Source organism: Oryza glaberrima, chromosome 1, assembly GCF_000147395.1.
Source record: "Oryza glaberrima chromosome 1, OglaRS2, whole genome shotgun sequence".
Lineage (NCBI taxonomy): Eukaryota > Viridiplantae > Streptophyta > Magnoliopsida > Poales > Poaceae > Oryza > Oryza glaberrima.
In genome coordinates, this window is record NC_068326.1 from 12,568,905 (window position 1) to 12,588,988 (window position 20,084).

The following is a 20,084-nucleotide window of genomic DNA, read 5'->3' on the forward strand; positions in this document are numbered from 1 at the left end:
TTACCTTGCCGATCAACTCCTGCAACTTCTTCTTGTCCTCCGGAGATAGAATCTTCTTAATTGCATTAATGCTCCTTTGAGTCACCTCAATCCCCCTCTCATGAACAAGAAATCCTAAAAACTGGCCAGCCGATATGCCAAAAGCACACTTTGTCGGGTTCATCTTTAAACCATATTTTCTAGTTCTCTCAAAAACCTTCCTCAAATCGGCTATGTGGTTTTCTATTTCCTTTGACTTAACAACCACATCATTGATATAAACCTCAACCAACCAGCCGATCAGATCATGAAAATATGTAATTCATGGCTCCCTGATAGTAGCTTCAGCGCTCTTCAAGCCGAAAGTCATCACAACCCACTCAAACAAGCCGATTGCACCAGGACATCTAAAAGTTGTCTTATGAATGTCTTCTTCTGCCATAAAAATTTGATTATAACCTGTATTGCCATCCATAAAAATTAATATCTTATGCCCTGAAGCAGCATCAACCAACTGATCGGTAACCGGCATTGGGTATTCATCTTTTCGGGTAGCTTTGTTCAGATCCCGAAAATCAATGCACACCCTGACTTTGCCATTTTTCTTGATAACTGGAACTATATTAGAAACCCATTCAGCATATCGACATGGACGAATGAAACCAGCATCATACAAACGCGCAACCTCAGCCTTGACAGCCTCGAGCATATCGGCTTTACATCTCCCTCGTGGCTGCTGATATGGCCGAACCCCTGGTTTAATGGGAAGCCGATGTTCAACAATCGATCGGCTAAGTCCTGGCATTTCATAATACTCCCGAGCGAAACAATCTCTATAGTCTTTTAAAAGCTCTATCAACTTGGTTCTGAATTCTGGAGATAAGTTCTTACTTATGAATGTCGGCCTCGGTGTATCTCCTGGACCTATATCAATTTCCTCCAGATCATCGGCCGACATGAAACCTTGTCCTTGCTTGTCATCGAGATCATCTACCATGTCCTTGGTGTAGACGTTTGAACCCTCCACGACGCCCTCAAAATAGTAATTTGGGCTCTCCATCTTCAATTGGTTGTATATCAGAATCGAACACTTTTAGAAAATCTCCATCCCAAACTTTTCCAGACAAACAATCGATACCATCCATCTCCCAAAGAACTAAATCGGCACTAGCAACGTTAACTGACATGTCGGCTGGCACGATTTCAATCTTGTCACCTTGCCATTGAACCAAGCACTGATGCATGGTCGAGGGAATACAACAATTAGCATGAATCCAACTTCTTCCAAGCAAAAGGCTATAGGAACCCTTCCCATCGATGACAAAAAACGTTATAGGAACAGTTTTACTGCCGACTGTCAGCTCCACATTCAAAACTCCTTTAGTCTCCGATGGATTGCCACCAAAATCCTTGAGAACCATGTTAGTCTTGATGAGATCATCTGGATTTCTGCCCAACTTTCTGAATGTAGCATACGGCATCAAATTCACAGTAGCTCCCCCATCAACCATCATTTTGGACATCGGCTTCCCATTTTAACAAATCCATTGATATACAACGGCTTGAGATGCCGATTTTCTGTCCCCTCTAGCTTCTCAAAAATCGCTTGCTCCGGTGACAAAACCAATCTAGCCGAAGCTTCTTCAACATCATCAACATCAGCTTGCCTAGCTTCAAATTCTGTTGGTAGCGTAAAAACCATGTTAACCGAAGCAGACGTAGTAGCCTTACCCTTGAGCAACCTTTTTGCTTTATCGGCTTCGATTTCATCGGCTGTTGTGACCTTGCTTTTAACATGCCACTCTTGCTTGGGTTTCGTCTTCCTCAGCCGATGATTGATTTCTTGTTCTACTTCTTGAAAACGCTCCCTATTCCTCAGCCTTTGAACCCTTCTCTTCTAGTTTTTGGTGAAAATGCCTGTAGGACACCATTGTGCTTTCCCATCTTCATCTTCATCATGGTGATAATCCTGATTAACCGGGCCCAACCTCTGATGAATAGGTACCCATCTCTGAATCGGCCGATTACCCCTATTGTAGGATCGGCTTGAACTCTCTGGATCATTACAGCATCCAAGACAATCTTCGATCGATGGTAGCCTAATGCCCTCATTCCAACAGAATCTAAAAAACTCATAATCCCAATGAGGATCAAAACCACCATCATCCTCCTCATAATACCTCTCCTGCTGCTTGTCATATTTCCTCTTATATTTGTTGATAATTCTAGCCGAATTCATCTGAAAATTTTGATTCTTCCCCCTATCGGCTGTCCTCCCAGATGTATGCACCATGTTAACAGGGAAAGGATTACCATCAACCTTCATCAGCTTCTTTGAGTCATCAAATTTGATCTTTCCCCCTTCAATGGCCACCTGGATTTGCTGTCTGAAAACCTTGCAGTCATTAGTAGAATGAGAACCAGAATTATGCCACTTGCAATATTTTCGCTTTCCTAGCTCCTTAGCCGATGGAATTATATGACCAGCAGGAAGTTGAATCTGTTTCTCCCGAAGCAACAAATCGAAAATCTTATCAGCCTTAGTGATATCAAAATCAAATCTTTCCTATTTTCCAGAACTCCTCACCCATTGGCATGGCACAACCTTCTTGCTTCTGACCCACTTGGCTGCCGCTACTTCGGAATCATCCTCTTCATCACCAGAGTCATACATGTAAGGATATACATGATTGATCTTTTTGAAATTCTTTTTAGCCTCAGCAAATCTCTGCTCATGCAAAGTCACCTTCTGCGCAAGATGTGACAAGCTCTCGAAATCCTGAGATGAAAACTTCTCCTTAATCGGTGCTATTAAACCTTGAAAAGCTAGATCGGCTAGCTGAGAATATGTTAAAGACAAACTGTAGCACCTATTCCTCATCTCCCTAAATCTCTGAATATAATTGTGCACAGATTCATCATGCCTTTGCCTAATTGTTGTCAAACCAGATAGCTTCATCTCATGAACTCCACTGGAAAAGTAACTGTGAAACTGCTTCTCCAGATCGGACCAACTATTGACAGAGTTATATGGGAGAGAAGAGAACCATGTGAATGCCGATCCAGACAAAGACAAAGGAAACAACCTTACTCTCAAGGCGTCAACAACCGATGCTTCACCACATTGAGCTAAGAATCGGCTGACAAGTTCATGAGTTGAGACATTGTCTTGCCCTGAAAACTTTGAGAAATTTGGCACTTTGTATCGGCTAGGCAATGGAACCCTCTCGAACCACTCAGGGTATGGATGCCGATACAAGTTTTCAGTGTCCTTTGGCTTGAGCCCAAACTGCTCCCTCATCACATCTACAATCATACCGGCCCAAGGTCTTTGCTGAGGTATTCCTTGCGTCTGCTGCGATATCGGTTCAAATTGATTAAGCTGAGGAGCAAATTGGGGTTGAGGCAATCTTGTTTGCTGGTATTGGACGTGAAGCGATGGAGGCTGGTATTGATAGTTCAGATTACCTCCTTGATAATTCTGGAAATTTGGCTAAATGTTACACACCAAATGTTCAGGAATAACTTGGGGTACAACTGACTGATCTGGCTGAACATTATGGACCAAGTGCTTAGGAATAACTTGGGTCACAGCATGCTGTCTTAGCCGATTGTCAGGTGTTCTTAACCTAGCCAATGTATGTTGCAAGTTCTGTTGTTCAATCGGCAGAACCATTTGCTGTCTTGGTGGTGTTTGCTGAATTGGCACCGACTGTACTGGGTCGGCCGTTAGTGGATTTTGTAGAAACATCACAGCAACCTGTTCCTGAGTCAGCCGATTGATATTTTGCCCAACGTGTTGTGGCTATTCTCTGGTCAACAATTGAGGATTAACCATCTGTCTTGGTGCTGATGATGGTACAGCTGGTGCAGGAGTTGAAACCGGTGTCATCGGCTGGACAGGTGGTACACTGGAAACACCCTGTTGGTTATCTATGACCAAAGGCCTGTAGTTCGGGAAAACACCCCCTGGTAAATAAACTGGTCCCGTAGTTTGATGCTCAGCTATTGTGCCATCGACCACAGTCTTCACCATGTTCGTCAAGGTATTAACTAGCACTCCAGATTGGTTGACCAAAGCATGTTGCACAGCGTAGTCACTCCGATCTTGGAAGTTATTGAATTGTATTTGCTCTTGATTACCATCTTTGCCTAGATCCTCGACCGAACCGTCTTGAAGTCCATCACCTTTATCACCCGAGCCAACCTCAACACCTTTATCACCTTGGGATGAGCTTGAGCCAACCTCATCGGCTGCAACCACCTTCAGCTTGTACTTCTGTACGATTGTTCCTTTATGGGTTTCCTGGAAGGAATTCATGAACTGATCCTTCACGTTGCTCATCATCTGTTCAAGCTCGCCCCTTTGCTCAGCCGTCAATTTATCCAATGTGATTGGAACGATGTTGCCGGGGTCCACTTCAGATGACGGATTTTTGGCTCCCGTTTTAGTCACGGGTTTCTTGACTCCTGTCCCTGGTGACGGCGGTGGTTTCTCAACCATCGGGAAGAAGTCGTTAAAAGCGGTCCCACCGGGCGTGCCAAAAGCGTGTTGATGCAAAAAAAACACGAGTCCTGGGAGATCTACTTAACTCCAGTGCAGATCCAAAACCTTGCCTTTAGGTTCGTGAGCGTGCCAGTTGATTTGATCCTGCAATCAACAAGAAATAAAGACAAAGAAACAGCGGTTAAATCCATAAATGATAGCCAATCAGCCAGCTGCCGATGACATATCATTTATCTTTGAGCGATGTCATCTTTGCATCGATCGGCAGTTATGAGTAAATAAGAAAGAGCTAAACCTATTCGATCGGTTGTAGATATTAATGCTATATAGTCTCTATGTTGATATATACTTAAACCAAGTGATTGGGATAGATCGGTTTCATGCCGAGACAGTATAAATCACATAAATTGAAATATATATTAACAACAAGATTATAGACATTCATAGCATAGCCGATCAGATAGATCTGGCGTGTATCGGCTAATACTCCAATACTACTCAATATTAAGATATTAAAGCAAGCAAAATACATCAAACATGAAGCTTAACACATCTAAATGCAATAAGATCTTAATATAAAGGTCAGATCTAGCATATCAATTAAGCACATGATATATAAGGCTAGATCAGGTAAGATCGGCTGAAACCCCGATACTACCCTAATCGGTAACCAAAGGCAGGCTAGAGATTGAGATTGGAATCACGACTTACAAAGTAAAACTCAACTGATGCAGCTGTAAGTATGAAAAGATGGACAATATCTAGACAATCAAACCGTTGGATGTTTCATAAGGTGGTGGATATCATATGTAATCTAAGTCAACATTGGTATTTAACCTAATCGGCTGCCTTCTAGCGATAGATGTTAGCCGGTTGAAGGTTAAATAACAATATTGCCGAAGATTATATAAGATATATGATAACTTGAAAACTTACATAAACAAGATTAGAGTATCATAAAGATAGAAGCACTAATCCCAAGAACGCAAGCCGTCATAATAAGTTTTACCTCTAGTTGAAGATCGAAACCGATACAGCTCAACCCAAAAGCAAGAACTCGTCGAAAACAAATGAAAGTAAAAGGGTGGCGATGCGCCGAGATTGTATTTGAATGTGTGTTAATTGATTACATGGGGCTCGGGGTCTATTTATACCCGAGATTACAAAATATGTCCATGTCGGACACGACTCTTATCTCTAACAAACTCTAAGATACCATAAGTCTTTGCAGCAGACTTTTGAACAAGCTTATCTCTAAGGAAATTATATAAAATATCCTAATTAATAGACACAAATGCCTTCCCAGGACTCAATCCATGTGTGGCAATCCATATGAAGTACATTAACTCAACCCGACAACATGTACCGAGTCGTATTGTCGGAATCGGCTCGATCAGCTAACCTTGTCCGACTCGAACTCTGTCGACTCTGGTCGTAGCCGATTCGGACTTCAGCCAATTCTTGCTCTGTTTCCGGAACAATCTATCTCTTAGATTCCGCTTCAGTTTTATCTTTATCTCTGATACTGAATTTACCAAATTTGGTCGTTAACACTAGTACTGGATGGGACTTTTCCTAGTACTACGAATCCAGACAAGCAGCCTGTCCAGATTCATAGTACTAGGAAATGTTCCATCCAATCCTAGATTCTTATATTTTGGGATGGAGGGAATAGTGCTTTGCCTTGCCTGCTCGGGGATTTTAGGGTTTTGTTAGTCTTGGAATTAGGTTGTTGCGTTGGGCCAACCTGACTATTGGGTTTTTCTTGGTTACGTAGGCCTCGGAGTGAACTCCTGGTCCTGGTGTTTCTCGAATTTTTTTCATTTTTAGTTTTTTTAATATTTACAGAAATAATTTATCGGCGCAAAAAATTACAAAAATGATCTATCGGGCCAAGCTGACGTGGCAGACGGCGGCTCGACGGCGCCGTCTGCCGCCGTCTGCGAAAATTGCATTTAGCCCCTTGCCGCCCTTACAGAGAGCGGCAAGGTGCTAAATGCAATTTAAAGGGCGGCAAGGGGCTAAATGCAATTTTCGCAGCCCTAAAGAGCATTTGGCTCGTACTTTTTGCATCTAGGCCCCTTGCCGCCCTACTAGGGACCCAGATGTAAAAAGTACCAGCCAAATGATTTTTCTCTGTTATGTTAATAATAATTAAAGAATTATTTATTGGTAAAACTTGTTAATAATGTTTTAAAAATGTATTGAAGTTGGTTGTTTCGTAATTTCATATGTTAAGTAAGATATTATTTTGTAACTTATTCGACGTATTAGTATACAAAATTGATATAGGCCTATCGCGGTCTCGGTCGTAGAAACATTATATAGACTTAAACAAGGAGAATTATGTAACATGAAGAAATAGTAGTAGAATTTGAACATGATACATCTATGCGAAGGTGACCCTAGTACGGGTGACCCTAGTACGGGTGTGTGGCTGGTACCAGCGTAGGTGGGCCTGGTACGCCTCCTCGGTCTGTGGCTCTCCCTCGTGCTCCACGACCTCCTCGGTTGCGAGCAACCAGTCCTCAACAAAAGTCACTAACTTGGCAGGCGTGGCAAATTGTCATATGAGGCTTCGTAAGTTCCAAATCTCATCTCTATTATTTTCTGTTTGGTCCTCCACGCCTTGGCATAGCTAATAGTATACTTGTATGTCTCTTCGATATGTCGGATTATTGACTTTGGTTCATATGTCAGATTATTGATGACATGCGCATACATCTCAGATGCAACAAATGCACATGTAATGTTCCTGTGGTATTTCTGAACACCAGGTAGAAAACATGTATGCTTGGTAACGATTAACACTATCCAATAATCCTTCCATTTTCCCTTATAAGCGTGCACTCTCCAGGGACACCCATCTTTTTCCTTAACACACCGAACTTCATATTGCGACCGGTTGGACTTGGCAACCCAAAACTCTCTATGAAGTGACACTGCAAAATGCTTTACCGCCTCCTCATATCTTCTGCTCTAGTATAAATCGCTCCCTGATTAACCTCATTTTCTTTGTACTCCCATCTCACACTATCCTCTTAAGAGACGACCAGACCAGAAAAATCCTAACTAACCCATTCGGCTGGATTAATATCTGTCTCCTCATCATCTGACGAATCACCTTCCTCTACACGCTCGTTGTCAGAATCCTCTCTCTCCATTTCATCCACAATGTCACCGACAGTCTCCCCCTCGTCGGCCACTCCACCGGGTTGAATGCCCACTGGAGCTACTACGCCACCTTCCTCTGGTGCGTTGACCTCTTCCACATAAGTTTCATTTACTTCAGCACTTGGTCTCTCGCCATCATCCATGTTTATCTGCACACCTGGATCCTTCGGGTGAACAAACGGAACCATAGCTAGAGGCCACCCGCGTTGCAATGCATTCTCCACATACCATCTCCACATTCGAGAGTTTTGAACTGGCATTAGTTCCCAATAAAAACCCTTAGTTGCCCGACTTACTATAACATTGATTGTTATGTCACTTGTCTGTGGATCAACTCTCAAGCCCCTCATCAACCATCCTTTTATATAAGGTACACTCCTCTCAGCCGGTCTATCAATTCCCTTTGTTGTTATAATAAATTCTGACAGATCTACCCCAGTTGGCCCGTAATAGACGTTTCCTGGGCCATGGTAAACTTGAAATATATGTTTGTTCGACATATTTGTCAACGAAATAACTAGATCCTATTATTCTTTCATGTAATAAACACCTACAACGTAATATCTTCTTGTGTATGCTAATGTAATGGTAAACTATTGATTTCAAAACTAGCAGATATACGTAGTTACTGATATCTAACAATACGCGGTTCTAGATTAGTACAACTAAAACCCTAAAAATATAATGCATTTATTCAAACAAAGTTTTAAAAAATACACAGTAGTTAACTCAATAGTCACATATAGGATCTATGAATATTACCTGAAATCGGCGTCTGAATCCGGCAGGGCTTCGCCTCTTCTTCTCTTCTCCTCCCCTTCTTCTTTTTCTTTTTTACTGGAGGTGTGAGGGGAGGAAATGAGGGCAGGGGGCAGGGCGGCAGGCCTTTTATAGGCAGCGAGGCCTGCCGCCCGGCCAGAGGGCGGCAAAGGGAAATAAAATTTTCTCTTAAATTACTCATCCGATTTATAATCCGATTACACCGTTGTGTTCGTAATAATTAAATCTTTACAACAAGATCTCACATGATTATATTTTGATGAAAAAGCACAAATTACTTTTATGATATGTCTAAATTACTTTTAGATTTCACTAAGTTACTTCTTAGACATATAAAAGTACATTTAATAAAGCCTAAAAGTAATTTACATATATTATATATAAGTAACTTATAACAAAAAGAAAGTAACTTTAATTAATGTCTTTTTTCATTGAACAAATTATCATATATATTATTTACTTTTAGATTTGATTAAAATACTTCCTATACATTCATAATACTCTGAGGTGATTACTTTTATTATTGTTTTTAGTTAATTCCATAATTTGTGCTGATTAATTTAATTTCTAGATAGAGTCATGTTTTTATCTCTAGAACAGATTTACTTCAAATGACATGCCAAAGTTACCTTCGTTTTGTTCTAAGTTACTTCTATAATATATATAAATTACTTTTCGGCTTTACTAATTTATTTTTATATATCTAAAAAGTAACTTAGTAAAATCTAAAAGTAATTTAGACATATCGTAAAAGTAATTTGTGATTTTTTATCAAAATATAATGATGTGAGATCTTATTGTAAAGATTTAATTGTTACGAACACAACGGTGTAATCGGATCGTAGATCGGATGAGTGGTTTAAAAGAAAATTGTATTTGAAGTATAGATGGATGATGTCTATTATAGATAAAGTGTCAGCTACCACTTGCTGTATAGTTATGTCCAAACAACTACTCAGTACGACACCACTGACAGCATCCACACTACATAACAAACTAATAACAAACAACTCCTCAGTACAACACCACTAACAGCATCCACACTACATAACATACTAATAGCAACCGCACTACATGAATATGGCGGATCTATAGATTTAACTTAGCATAGCAATAGGAATACAGGATAGCCTGAGGGTATACAAGCTGTTCCAGACACAGTAGGATTTGAAGTACAAAATGTAGTAGTGCCCTCCCGCCTCCGGCGATTAGCAGGCATCATTCATTCCCAATAAACAAGTAGAACGTCGAGGTCCTCGAGGATTCAGGCTGCTTGTTATTCCCATGGCCTTCATTTCCTGACATAGATGAAAGTAAGTTGAATAGTGGACATCGACAATATTAAAATTTATACCAATAATGCTTGTCTATATTAGGAAATCAGCACATGACTATTAAGCAAAGATTGCAGTAATTGTAAAAAAGAAAAAGAAAAGTAAGTGTCATGGTAGCAGTGGCCGACATCTTAAAAGCATAAGCTGGTTTGAGTTTCTCAACTTGTGTATTTCCAGGAGCAGATATGGTTATAAAGACTGCCTGTGAATGTCTTCTTGTTAAACAAGATGCCCACTAAGGCTACTCTACAAAACAGCCTGCCGTGAAGCATGGGAAATCATGATACAATTGATGGTCAAAAGAAGAATACTTTGAGATGGCAACTAATCGATTATATACTGTCCAATTAGATGTCATTCAAGGATATAGCCTCCTCCAGAATCTAGATGCCAACTGATAAAATACCCTCCTGTAGTTACAGCTCTAGAGTCTAAGATATCTAGAGAGAGGAAGGGGTGGGGGGAAGAAGAAGAAGAAGAAAGGGTCATATTCTGCCAGCTAACCTGATTTTATTTGTTTTAAATATATATAACAAGCAGCAGCAGCAGTAACAAAATATATGCCTTTGAATTATCTGAACAAACATTGGTTACGACTCGCAAGTCAGATCAGCCAAACATACATGCAACAAATTTCTCTAGCACTAACAAAGGCATACTACCATGTTTGGCAAAAAGTCACAAAAGATCTTGACTAAACTTCTATCGCAACTAGATTTTTCCACACCCCTGGAATGGATTCTTTTCTATTTTCCCCCTCCCCCATCCATCGTTGCAACTTGCACGCCCCCTTCTCCCCTGCACTCCACTTTGCCGCCCTCTCCCAGGCGCCACACCGCCGCCGCTGCCTCCTCATCTTCTCCGCTGCACCATCCAAGCCACCAGCACCTCCCTATCAAAGCCGCACCGTGTCCATCGCTAGAGGAACTCGGGGGTGCCAGATCCGAGCAAGACGACGGCAGCCCAACACTTACTCCACTGCGAGCGCTGGCACTGCATCTCCCCCATCACCAATCCAGGCCTTAGCATCCTTTCCTCCTCATTCCCGCCACCGCGATAGGAGACGCTGCACCACTCAGCCATCACCCTCCGAGACTGAGGGAGCGAGAATGGCGAAAGAGAGGAGATAGAAGGGTTCAGCACGCGGCGCTGCTGCACTTAGGGAAGTGACACCGCCAATCTCCACCTCCACCTCCGCCTCCTCTCCAGCCACACCACCCGTTCCCCCCTGCCCAACGACATTCCATGTGTGTCGTTCACATTCCCGTTCCTCACCTGTCCGTCTACCACTCCACCTCTGTGTGTGTTCACTCCTCCACAGCCGCAGGTCTGCATTCTTTTCACCCCTACAGCTACAGGTGACGGCTTCTCATCCAAAAGGTTGTTGTGCAACGTATTGAGGAAATAGTGCATTCGGTAATATTTGTTAGTGCATATGATTTGTGTTCATAAAGAAAGGTAAGGGGTTACATTCAATCAATTTCAATTGTAGGGTTGAATAGACTGAACCGCATGATTGCATCCATTTTTATCCGGACTACATGTCGTTGACATCTGATTTTCAGCCGGTTTAAAATATGCTAGAAGTATGAAATTTCACTATATGGCAATGATAAAATGTACAGCACCAATGTTAATGTAAAATGGATTGTTCATGGCAGTTTGAACAGATCGAATTCCTGATTTTTCATATCATTTTCAGAATCTTAAGTATCTTTAATTCTGTGATGAGTTAATCGTTCATACTGCTGAACATCAAGGATCTTAAAGCAGTAATGGTCATCAACATTTCCTAGAATATTAACTTTGTTTCACGAGATTTGCAACTTTGTTTCTTAAACATATTACAATGTAAAATTAACGTCCTTTCTTTTTGTTCTCATCATGGCTATAAATTATGGTTGGTATTATTTTTCTGAACATTTTAACAGATTAAGCCTAATATACTGGCATTTAATGGATTGATTATCTTAGATTGCATAATTACATTAATGTTAACAAGTAATAGATTTGAACTTGCAATTTTTCATCCAACATTTGCTTGCCTGTTGTACCTTTGGTACTTATAGTGTTATACATGTATACTGAATATGCTAATAATCTGATCAAATTGCTCGTGGTTTAAACAATCATTGTCTCAACACTCGGATGATTAACAAGGCTCTTTGACTTCTATTGACTGCACAAATCGTTGATACTACTAATCCTATAGTCTGATTGTGTGCAAACAATGCAACCTTTATTTTGCAGTATAGAAATTAATTTAATTTGTTCTCTAATTGTAGCGTAGAACATTTTGTAGCAACCAACAACATAATTCTGCACTCTAGACATGTTTATCTTTGGTATGCCTGCTATTCTTAATTTGCACACTGCATATATATAGCTTCAAACCGATCAAACTTGGTACTATTTAAAATTTGCTGGACTGTCCTAAAAGTTTCCACATAATGTATGTGATATCTCAAGTGCTGCGCTATTTTCACGAGCACTTGATAGTCTGTGTATTATAGTTCAACAATACTAAATTACCGACCAAATTTCCTATAGTTATGGTTATCGTGTTTGCTCATTACCTGGTGTTAATTTCACATATTAGATGGAAACCAGAATTCAAAATTTCAATTAACAAAATAAAAACAGATATGGGTGGTACCTACTGCTATTGAAAGACTGGTCTTGCTTGATGGGTGTATCATGTAGTCTTAACGGCAATTATGTACTATATGATTCATGTCAGATTATACGTCACAATTAATGTTTAAGTTTGAACTGCTTTCGACTCTATCTCCGACAAAAGAGAAGCTGAGGAAGCTTTTCTTGTTGCTAGAAATAGTCCAATAATGAATAGTATGAGCGTAATATAGCACCACTACAGGATGATCAAAATCTACAATTGCTGATCAGGCAGCTTGAAGAGCTTCATAACTAAGAGAACAAGTGTCTCGATTTTCTAAAGTAGTAAAGGCTGGTTAGTCATTGATCTTTACTTGACAATGGCATGTCAGCCTTAGCTTCACTTGGAGTAATATCCTTTTCAATGCAGTAAATAAGGGAGGTAAATGAATATCATTTCCAATTCGAGTGTATGAAATTGAAAATGCTTATACTTTTCAATGCTTGCAAAGCACAGGATGGATAGAGTGGCGCAAATGCGCGACTTCATAAACTAGTGTATATGATCTACAATGGCAACTGATTCCAATATATTGACATGAAAGGAAATACTTAGAAGGATTAACACGACTAGCCAGTAAACAATGACGCACAGCCAGGAAAAGTTAAAGCACGAGAGCATATCATTACCTGTTATAAGCAAAAGGTAGGAATGGCTCGTTGGAGAAGAGGTTGCAGGAGGTTGTACTGTCACCATCGCCATGCTCCAAGGTTAATCTTAACGTATAAGAGTTTTGCACGCCTAGTGTCTTCCTTTGCATGTTAACTGCAACGAGGGTTGCCTTAAAATTAGAACCTTGTTTCTGGGACAATGCGAAGTAGATGACATTGGGATCTTCCCAGTCCACAAGGGGGAATGTTGGAACAATGGAAGGAAGATGTTCGTTGTTGGCAAGGGAGAAAAAAGCATCAGCATCTAGAGAGGCATCCTTTATCCACGACAGCTGATTGCGCCGACTGCGGGTCAATGTCCAGGAGGTGATTGTGAAAGGAGTAGAACAGCTTTTTAGGTTGCCTGAAAACCAAAAGTTTTTGGAAGCCACATCAACAAACTTCATGTCTCCATTTTTTGTCACACACACGCTTCTAAACATATGCAGGGATCCCCTCATGGCAAGCTCTTGATCATAGGAACCTGGGTAAGGATTCACAGGCAGCCGGACATAGCGGAACTCAGGGATTGGACTGAAAACATCACAGAACAATATGCCCCTCAAGTAATCCACCCAGCACAAAGAATCACCGAAAGGCACAACCAAGTCAGTCTCCCACCAGCACAAATCCTGGTCTTCACCCGCAGCATGACCGATTCGCAACCAATTAGTGCCCCAGAAGCCGCCAACATACTTGCACAGCTCAGCCGCCACTGGGCGAGGGATCGGCAGACCCGAGCCACCATCTCCTACTGAAGTCATCCCTCCAAGGTGAGCCACAACAAACTCTCCATTGTTGCGGCACAGTATCCCAGTGTTCCTGCTCCCGTCAATGTTGATGACGCCATGATAGCAAGGGGGGAGCCTCGTGAGATCAACCGCGCCAGCAGGCTGGTAGATGAACAGCTCTTCACGGAGGGAGGCAACGTACGGCGTTATTGGGTCCCTGACGTTGAAAATGCAGCTCAGGAGGACGGAGTTGCCGTGGGCCGCTATGACTCTGGCATCCTTCAATCCACCAAATTTGGCGGAGGGATCGCCCTTGTCTAATGTACCTCCTTCGTCGGACTCCGAATCCGAGGTCTGCCTGTTCTTGTTTGGATGTAAGGCGAACAAGAGGCGGGAAATCGCCGGGGGAGCAGCCGCGCTGAAGGCAACGGTGATGCCGTCGCCGGTGGAGGTGGTTCCTTTTGCCACGGTGATTGCTCCAAGGTCATCGTCCCCGCTCATGTCGCGGACGCGGCAATCGAGCATTACCCAGCCGGGATGGGATTCCCGGCGGATTCGAGCTCGCTTTACAGCCGATGGCATCCGGGGCTGCAATCCCTCCAGCGAGGCTGCTTCACATGAGCTCATGATGAATCGCGGCTACGGGACGGGAGGATTTCAGGGTTTCGGAGGCAGAGGAGGCGGCGGCGGCGGCGGCGGCCGGGGGAGAGGGTTGGGATCGCTTTGGTGGAGGATTTCTTAGGGTTTGCGAAGGCCGACGCTTTCGGGTGGGGAAAGTGGATATGGTCGGTCGGTCGCCACTTATGAAGCTGTCCTGAAGGAGAAGTAAAAAAAAGTCCACTCTAGGTTCCTCATATTAACGTTAAAGGAATAAGTTCATTTAAGCTCCCTTAACTTGTCAACAAATCTGCTTTTCGTCCTTCAACAGGAAAACAAGATACAACGGGTCCTCAACTATCAAAACCAGTCCTTTAACCGAAAAACCGATACAACGGTTCCTCAACTATCAAAAACAGTGCAGATGAGGTACCTCGGTGGTTTGGATGGCGGTTTTGGCCTACGCGTGGCTAATTTAACTTAGTCTTCCCTAGTAATTGGCCCATGCTAACGCTACGGAAACATTTGGAACAGCTGGCTATTAAAACCACAAATTCACAGGCAGCACTTAAGTAACATAGCAGCCAAAGAAACCAACCAAATTGGTGGTATACAACATAAGAAGTTGAGATGAAAATTCATATCGATATTGTGTTTGAGTGCATACAAAGATTATCACGAAGTTGGACATTGCCGTCCTACTACATTTCATCAAACCTACTTCGAAGAAAAAACTTGTATAGCAGGCAACAAATATGATGAACAGATGATTTTAAGCTCTTGTCTTGTCCAAGTCGCTCAATATGGTAATTGATGGCTTCGGTGAATTCTTTGCCCTCCCTTTATGAGATCAAGTCACAAGCAAGCATAAAAATCTGGGTAAACAATTTTAAAGGATTAAAAAAACACAAAATTAAACCAGAGCGATGTGACATTCCACTTAGTTTATTTCTGGCACTAATATGGATGGCTTGTTCAGAATACTTGAAACACATCTGCTCACCCGACCATCACGTAACAATATAATGTTCGGCCCCCGTGGGTTCACAAAAATGGGAGATAAATTGAAAGCTTTAGGTGCCATCACATTGGGGAAGGCAATGTTTTATTTGATAATCAAATTAAAGTCCCGCATATGCTTCATAATATCAGCATATATTACTTCTATTTTGAAATATTTAAATATTTGGAATGAGTAGCAAATTGGTTTAGCAATGTTCAATGGAACACCTCCTAGGCAAGAAAAAGTATGTACAGCCAAATTAGAACTTGATGCTAATCGAAAAACTCATGGGAAAAAATGATTGTCTACAACAATATAACAACTTGCGGCTAAGACAAAATCAAAGAGAGAAGAAATCACTTGACCAACATAGTAAGAATTCTACAAAACATGGTCAGTACTCATCCAACAAACTGGCCAAAATGATCTAGCATCAGCAAGGTCTGGTAAAGTAAACATAACTTGGAGAAACACTACATAGTCAGTGATTTTATGCGTGGCTTCTTGAATATTACACCTTTAATTCCGTACGGTACAAACCTGGAGAAAAAATATATGTTCAATAGGATCTCTTTGATTTATGGGTTCATAACATAGGTCACCCTGGAATAGAAATAGTCAAGGTATGTTGGCTTTTTAGAAAACAAGAATAAAATGAATGACTGGCTTGAACAATTTCTTTTTCATTTAAATCGCATATATATTCTTTGAAAAAATCACCATGAGGTCATTCCAAGAACTGCATTCCTAACGATGTGAAAAAGGCAGGCCTTAATCATGTGCCATTAATCCTGGTAACTTTTGAAATACAAGAAATTTGCAATAGCTGGTGAATGATCTCAGGGCTCTAATCAGCTGGATTTGAAAGAAAAAGTAATGAGTGCTTGTCTGCACCAGAGGAGCAAAGGATATGCAGAAATATACATCTGAGCAACAAAGGCCATACCTTGGTATATAATCTGACCCTATCAGAAGCATGCAAAATGGCATAGAAATGAACTAAAAATTGGATTGAGAAATCATAGCATTTAATTGGAATTGATAGCATTTCAGAGCCGCATATCAATTCAGAGCCCACTGTACTGTAGCATGTAATCAAAATTCGCACTATGACCAAGAGATAGATAGGATAAATACCTTGGGGGTGTGGAAGAATGGCTTGAGGGCAGTGGTTTATAAAGAAGTGAATGGGAACATTGTGGTTGTCAACAAGGGGAGGTAGCCCACCATACAAGGGCAGTGTTGCGGCTGGGCGGCAGAGTGAACAGATCTGCTCGACCACTCGATCAAATCAAATTAGTTATGCTATCTCATACTGCCATTGACCATCCAGAGGAGGCTCTACCAAGTATCATGTAGCGGCTAGGTGGCAGAGTGAACGGATCCGCTCGACCAACGATCAAGTCAAATTAATTATGCTATCTCGTACTGCCATTGACCATCCAGAGGAGGGATCAGGATCATTTGCAGTCGACTGCACCGTGCCAGTGTCACTAACATGTGGGCCCGATGTGTCGTGGGGCTCACATGTCAGTGACAATGGCATGGTGCAATCGACTGCAGAGGATCCCAATCCCTAGAGGAGGCTCTACCAAGTATCATCAAAATGTCAACTTAGTTCTCACTGGCATCCATCAATGGAACCCATCTAAGTCACAGAAATAGATAGAGCTCTAGATTAGACCTTAAGTTAGCTCTAAACAGATATAGCTCTAAATTAGCAAGAGCTGCAGAAGTAAGACCCTCAAGCCAAAGAACAATGCACAGATATAATTGTGACATAAGGCTTGTTGCAACTAAAAAACAATCTTCTTGATTTGAAGTAGTCGGTGCCTATCAATAAAGATAATGCAAACTTTAGGTGAAATTTTTAGTTCTGACTTTCAAGGACAAAAGTGCGTAATCTACAATTTCCATTATTGCAAGGAAAAAGGGTCTACAGAATAATATATTTGAGGGTAAGTCGAAGTCCGAAACAGAATCAACAAATGGTTGTTAGACTTAATTCTCATGATCTAATTTGCTTAGCTTAACACATGATCAACAATTCTAAATGCGGAATTGAGATGATTACTGACCGGATAAGTTGAAGCCATAAGCTTTACTAATTCTTCTGTTTTCCTCCTTCTTTTAGAGATGCCTCACGAACCTCTTCCAGTGTCTAATCGATCGGACGATTAGCTTAGGGTTTTTAGAGTTAGGTAGAGTTCGGTCGTCGATCTGCCTCCCTCCTTCTCTTTCTTTATATAGTGACACTGGTGGGGCTCGGGGGTTTATCTCAATCTAAATTAATCTATTTTGTACCGATCACACAAAACAGATTTATCTATTATTTGGTTTCTTGTTAGGATAGGAAAGCCGGTGGGATTTTATCCTTATCCTAACTAACCGGCATTAGCCGATAAAATCAACCAACATTCTCCCCTTGATTTTAAGACTAACTGACGAGTCTACTAAATAAAATAGCTCCCTAAGGCAATGTGTCACAATAACATTATGTGTCACTAAGACAACAAGATCTATAGCTCATTATATTACTCAAATAAACTCAAGCTTAACTTAGTGGATGTTGATTGAAAAATTAAGTCCCCCTCATCCAAGATCTTAGTTAGGCTCTAATTTACACATGTCCTGGCCAGAAAATAATCTTATTTAATCTTAATTTATGAGCCTTTAGAGTATGGATCCATGATCACAAGCTTCATTTAATAATTCGATCCTGGGACATATCTTTCACAACCATATCAATGTGTGAGGCAGAAAACACACAGCATGTTGCTACTAGAATAGAAAACTGTGTTTAATTAGTGCACAATTTTTAACACAGTATGTTATCAAATCAAGAATATGAAAAAAAAACCAAGGTTAATTATTAAAATAGAAAGACTAAAATTTGCATTTTGCAGTGATTTGTCTAGTATTAGGATAACTTCAGATAAGGTTTGTCTGAAATGATATAAAGCAATATGATTTGTTCAACTTAATAGGCTAACTTTTACATCTCCTGTGTATCATCAGCTATGCGACCACACTGTAGAGCAGAAGTACTGAGAGATCACTGGGGTGGTGTTGACCTTCATGGCTCCAAGGTTCTACTGGACACCAACATGCTATTTTGACAATCCTAATAGACTGTTTTCCCTCAAGTTTTTTAATATGACAAGCAATAGTTGAATATTACTGGAGTGATGGCGGTGAAAAAATATAGGAGATATTTACTGAATAAAATCCCAAACATGTTTGGCAGTTACAAGAGATCTAACAAGAAGCTAAGACTGTGTTCAGCACTCCTTTTTCCCAACCCCTCTCTCGTTTTACACGCGCACGCTTTTCAAACTGCCAAACGGTGCGGTTTTTTGCAAAAAGTTTCTATATGAAAGTTGCTTAAAAAAATCAAATTAAACAATTTTTGAAAAAAAATATGCGTGCGTACTGTTCTGGTTGGGAACTAGGAATGGTGAACACAGCCTAAATGTATAAACTGTAAAACCAGGTTATGTCGGGAAAGTGAATATTAGGGGTTATTTTACCTAGAAAGAATATATAGAGTTGCTGCACTAAGAACACCCAGGATGGCTGCAGCCTGCAAGAAGATGGGACAAAGCAAATAAATTAGACATAAATGTTCTAAATTCAAAATAACTGTAATGAACCAAATACGATGTATAATAACCGTCAAATTTCATACGCTGGCAGCAATCGACATTATATGGTGTACCCTAATACAAATACAAAGTATCTTAACATAATATCATGCGCAATTCATAGAATGTGGCCGGAATCAGAGCAAAGAAGTGGATCAGTTAAAATAAATACAGAGTTTGAGAGAACAGCAAGTTGGTGATCAGTTACGTTTAAAAGTGATAATTAAATTAATATTTATAACTTCTATTGAGTCTTCCTTGGCATAAAATTCACTCCTGTAGAATAGTTGGCCATCTAAATAACTTGAGCAATATATCACTATAATTATAATTCCCAGTAGAATATTTTAAATCTTCATCTAGAGATGTCGAAGCTTCCCAATTATTTCAGTTTTGGAACAATCCAATATAAAGCAAATTCATTTGGGGAGGAACAAATAAATAATACTTAGATGAATCAAAGAAATATTTGGATAGAAAACACGTCATCGTTGAATTCACACAATCTGCACAAGTCTGGCCCTTCCCATTTTCTCTTTCTTGTTTCCTTTTCTTTTCTTTTCCAGCTGTCACTATTCATTGTCCACCACCTGTTCGACCTTGGCCCAGCCCAATCCAAACTCAACACAGCAGCCGACCAGTATGTCATACACCACCACCAGGATCGATCCATCGTGCATGGAACCGAGCCGCCTTCCCTACTCGTGCGCCGCACCAAGCGTGCCCGTGCGCCGCACCGCGTCGTGCCACGCTCGCGCGTGGGCCCGCCGCCCGACCAGGCCACTGAGAACCCGCGCTAAAGACTGCACCGCCACGGAAGCGCGCGTCAGCGCCGTCGCGTCTCCCATCGCCTCGGAGGAGAGGGATAACGGCCGCGACGCCTCACCGCGTCACCCCTAAACCCTAGCTATCCGCCTCCACCCGAAATCCCGTCCTCACTAAAACGCCGCCCCCATGTGCGCGCACGGCGCCGTCGCATCTGTGACGCTGTGCAACGCCAGATGGGCC

The 20,084-nt window shown here is 41.3% G+C and overlaps 1 protein-coding gene across 1 annotated transcript; it reads right to left on the minus strand.

The window, feature by feature from the left end:
* Positions 1 to 9,410: 9,410 nt before the first annotated feature.
* On the minus strand, positions 9,411 to 14,617 carry LOC127785789 (uncharacterized). The gene is made up of 2 exons (XM_052313184.1): positions 13,081 to 14,617; positions 9,411 to 9,738 (listed from the first exon to the last, which is right to left on the minus strand). Exons 1-2 carry the CDS (start codon positions 14,457 to 14,459, stop codon positions 9,732 to 9,734), a joined length of 1,386 nt encoding a protein of 461 aa, XP_052169144.1. The 5' UTR covers positions 14,460 to 14,617; the 3' UTR covers positions 9,411 to 9,731.
* Between the last annotated feature and the right edge of the window lie 5,467 nt (positions 14,618 to 20,084).